Raw genomic sequence first — 4,058 nt, forward strand, 5'->3', positions numbered from 1 at the left:
ACTTAATAAGTTAGGGGCAGCAACATCCTGCAATAAACTAAGCAGTCAATAACAATAAAGTAAATCACATAACAATAATTTAAATAAGTAGCCGTTATACCTACGAGAAAAAGTTAAAACACTAGCAAAATTATAAATAAGATCCAAATAAATCTAAATAGAGCATCAATAGATAGATAGATTATGTGTTTTATGATAATCGAATTTTGGTATTGGATTTGTTTTTTATTTAGAAATAAAGAGGTTATGAATTTTCAGATATTAAATTAGATTTATTACTTTAGAAAATATGTATAGAAGAAAATCACCTTCGGAACCACCTAAATTAAAAAGCTAAATTATTTGTACAATTTATTTCCAAACTTCCATGATAAAAGATATCTAGTTTCTGAGTTTTGTAGCCAAAACTGAACTTGAACTAAAGTTCAATGGTTACAGATGGTGTTTTATTTTTAAAGAAAGGACCTGAGGAATGGACCTCAACTCAATGTGGAGATAGATCATACATAATCAGACAAGTATAAAAAGACAAACATGATGTGGCATAGGCAGCCTTTATTAATTATCAACAGGTGTCAATCAAGAATCAAGAATTTTATTATGTCTACAATTGGTTGGGAAAATAATGTGGACTAAAAGTACTGGTAGTCGGGGCTATTGAAACCCACTTTGTAATTCCAACTATTTATGCCACACTGCGCTTAATCAGATCACTATTCACTGCCCCTCCAGAAGGCCAGCGTGGCGCCCGCGCACGTTCAGCCCTCCGCGCGCGGCGCACAGCAGGCGCAGCAGCCACCGCTCTGATTGTTCCTCGCCGTCGTTCTCATCTGGCTAATGCGCTGCTCAGGCTGCTGCATACTCCTCACCACCTCAGCCGGCACCGGGAACCACCTGCTCTGCAGCAGTCGGAGCATGCAAGGCATCTTTCTCATGAAGAATTTGCATATTTCTTCCATTACCCTGCCAAAAAAAAAAAGAGCATGAAGCTGCATTGCATTGCATTCAATTAGGAGGCATGCACATGCACATATATATTGCATATCACACCACGCCACACGTACTCTCCGATGTAGATGACCCCAGCAAAGGCAACGCAGGCGATGACGATGATGTAGATGCAGGAGGAGAAGAAGCGCGTGGTGCCGGCGATGTAGGCGCCGATGAGGCTGATGAGGTCGATGATGGTGGTGAGCATGAGCGCCACCACCTTGGCCTCCGTGTGGTAGAACCGCTCGCTCATCAGCAGCACCATGATCACCAGCGACGTCACGAACGCCGTGGCGTTGAAGTAGTAGAAGATCATGTACCGCGACCAGTGCTTGTCCCGAAGCACCGGGTTGCCGGCATCGTCGCCTTCCTGCCAGAACCCACCGGGCGGGTTCAGGCCGGCCTGGTAGGTCACGGACGCCGCGACGGTGGCCAGCACCATCAGCCACCCACGCATCTCCTTGAACCACTTCTTGCGCTGCGCCACCGGGTCGTCGTCCTCCCACGCATTCAGGAGGAGGAAGCCCTGGAACCCCATGCCCATCATCTCCTCTGCAGTGGCGCCGCGGCGGCCTCGGCCATCACAGTCTCTCTGGCTGTGCAGCGGCGCCACGAACACCGGGATGCCGCGCTTCCCCGTCGCGCTGATCTCGGTGACCGCCGGGGTCGCATCGCCCGGAGCAGAGTCGGCCACGCTGATGGCTCGACTTCCCTGTGCTTCCTCGACATTGATCGGACAAGACATTTTAATTTGGGGCGATTATTAGCTTGGCGGAGCACACATGCATGTGCCAAGACAAGCGAACTATACATGCCCCATGCCATATATATATATAGTGGGTCTGTGCATTCCTGGTAACGCCCTTGCATTGTGAGCATCGTCTCCATTGCAAGCTCTGGAAGCAAGCACAACTTGTCCACACAATGTTACATCTTTATTAAAGACGACAAAACAAAGAATGGATGCATATACATATACAATTGTACATATCTACACGCAGAAGAAAGGAATCGGACAATCCCATGCATGCTTCTGATGTACCGAAGAATCAAATTTCTACTATTTGTGACAAATTTCTACCATTGAAGAATCAAAGCAACAGGAAGAAGTAGTATTTAGCTCCAGCAATTGGGTACGTTTTTAGCCTATTACGAAATAGGAAGCTTCCTTTGTTGTTTTTCCTTTTGTTTTATTACAAGATGCATCTTTGTTAGGCTTTTCAATACAATTATGTTGTTGCATTATGTCCCATAGAAGTATAATATGTATTACAATTAAATGGTTAAGTGAACTGAAACCAATTTTGGTTGGTTATTAGTTCTTTTAACATAAATTTGGTTAACATTTTGTCAAAACTGAAATTCTTGATAATTGAACCGATTTAACCAGACCTTGAAAACCAGAAGTGATAGAAAATTAAACCAGAAGCGACAAACGCGAGTATCCCTGTCATTTAAATATTGTCAGCTCGAAAATAAGACAGGGACAGAAGCTTAGAGCCATCACAGTTCAACGAGGTGTTTTGCAGAGGTGGAAGCGAGGAATAAACAGGCACCAGTTTGATTGGTCGCTTTAATCGATCGGCTACCTTGAAGCAAAGAACAAATCTGTTGCTTCTCCATTTGTAGTGGAAAGAAAGGAGAAATCAGCGTGCTGGTGACGTTCACACGTTGTACGTCAGTTGGTTCTAAGCTTTCCTAACATGTTCCACGGTGCAGTCACGCAGTCATCGTATTACAGGCTCACAGCACTGCCGTAGCTTTTCGTAAATACATAATTTTGTGTACTTTTTAAATATAGTAATAAGTACTCAATATTAGTAGCAATGGTTGACACGAATGTCGGTCCCAAACTCATAACAATGGAACGAACACAAGGGTCGTAAATAGATCATAGAACCCAACGGATAACCAATATGCTTTCGCGGTGGAGATCAATAATAAGGTTTAGAAACAAACTACTAGTAAAGGATAGCTATCTTGCTTAGGTTACGAAGAATGGCTAGTTTTCGGACAAATTAGCAAAGCAGTCATTGAAGCTCTCGTCTGGAAGGGTCCCCATCGAGCGAGAATATCGATAGATTGCCCGAGATCAGTCATCAAGTCTAGGGTGCCACCCTTGGTCATAGGACCAAGAGAGGAGAAGCATCATGAGGTTGGAAGAGATTTTGAAAAAGATAGGTAAAAGTAGATTGATTTGTGTTTTATGTGATTGTATTCTGCTCAATCGCCTGTGGCCCTTTATATATAGGGTGGGGCAAACTTATCCCGTGGGAGGCCAAAATCCCTTATAAATCATGTCAAATACAACCCAAATCCCTTTCAAAAAAAAATACAACCCAAATCTGAACAAGACAGTGCTCGGACCGGCTTGTACAGTCTAGAAGCTGTCATGGGTTGGTTTTGATAGTATAAACCGGCCCTGGCCAGCTTGAAAAGTACTAAAACCATCCTCATCTGTTTTTGCACACTGAAATTTCTCGGGAGCATGATTTATCCATTCAGACTTTAATTTTTATGTTCTATACATGTTATTCGATCGTCTAGACAGAGAAACGCGAAGGAGTCCATTTTAAATTTTGACAAAGTTAGAAAACTAGCCCTAGCTGATTTCTGCACACAAGTCAAGGATCGTCTCCTTTTGACAATTATATGTGTGAACGGTGACATTTTATCAGAACTAGTATAGATTCAAGTAACCAACTGGATCAAAAATGGGCGGGCTTTACCTTAGAATAGCTTTACTCTAGCATTTTCTCTTACATAGCATGTTACCATAAAAACTTCGATTACTCAATGTGATTGACTAATGTCTTTCTCCTTCATCATACTTCCTTATACGTTAGCATGTATTTAGCTAAAAACCTAAGCTTCAAATTGTTATCACCATTAGTATATGGCTTATTAATCAATTGATCTGCATAGTATCATGCATACGTACTTTGAGTTCATTTCTGTCACACCCTAGAATTTCCATTTTGGGGTGCAAATAGAATGCATTAAATAAAATAAATGTATTTAATATTTTTTTCTATATTTACCAAGCTTTACTTAAGTTGGTGTCAATT

The 4,058-nt window shown here is 42.1% G+C and overlaps 1 protein-coding gene across 1 annotated transcript; it reads right to left on the minus strand.

The window, feature by feature from the left end:
- Positions 1–565: 565 nt before the first annotated feature.
- Positions 566–1,758, minus strand: LOC136519546 (uncharacterized). The gene is made up of 2 exons (XM_066512933.1): positions 1,065–1,758; positions 566–963 (listed from the first exon to the last, which is right to left on the minus strand). Exons 1-2 carry the CDS (start codon positions 1,733–1,735, stop codon positions 759–761), a joined length of 876 nt encoding a protein of 291 aa, XP_066369030.1. The 5' UTR covers positions 1,736–1,758; the 3' UTR covers positions 566–758.
- Between the last annotated feature and the right edge of the window lie 2,300 nt (positions 1,759–4,058).

Source organism: Miscanthus floridulus, chromosome 18 (genome assembly GCF_019320115.1).
Source record: "Miscanthus floridulus cultivar M001 chromosome 18, ASM1932011v1, whole genome shotgun sequence".
Taxonomy (NCBI): Eukaryota; Viridiplantae; Streptophyta; class Magnoliopsida; order Poales; family Poaceae; genus Miscanthus; species Miscanthus floridulus.

What these genes read in the sequence shown, in the direction of transcription:
- LOC136519546 (XM_066512933.1), bottom strand. Translation starts at nt 1,735, where the DNA reads ATGTCTTGTCCGATCAATGTCGAGGAAGCACAGGGAAGTCGAGCCATC. An exon ending in GGGGTCATCTACATCGGAGA is followed by an intron (nt 964 to 1,064) that starts GTACGTGTGGCG and finishes TTTTTTTGGCAG; the next exon opens with GGTAATGGAAGAAATATGCA.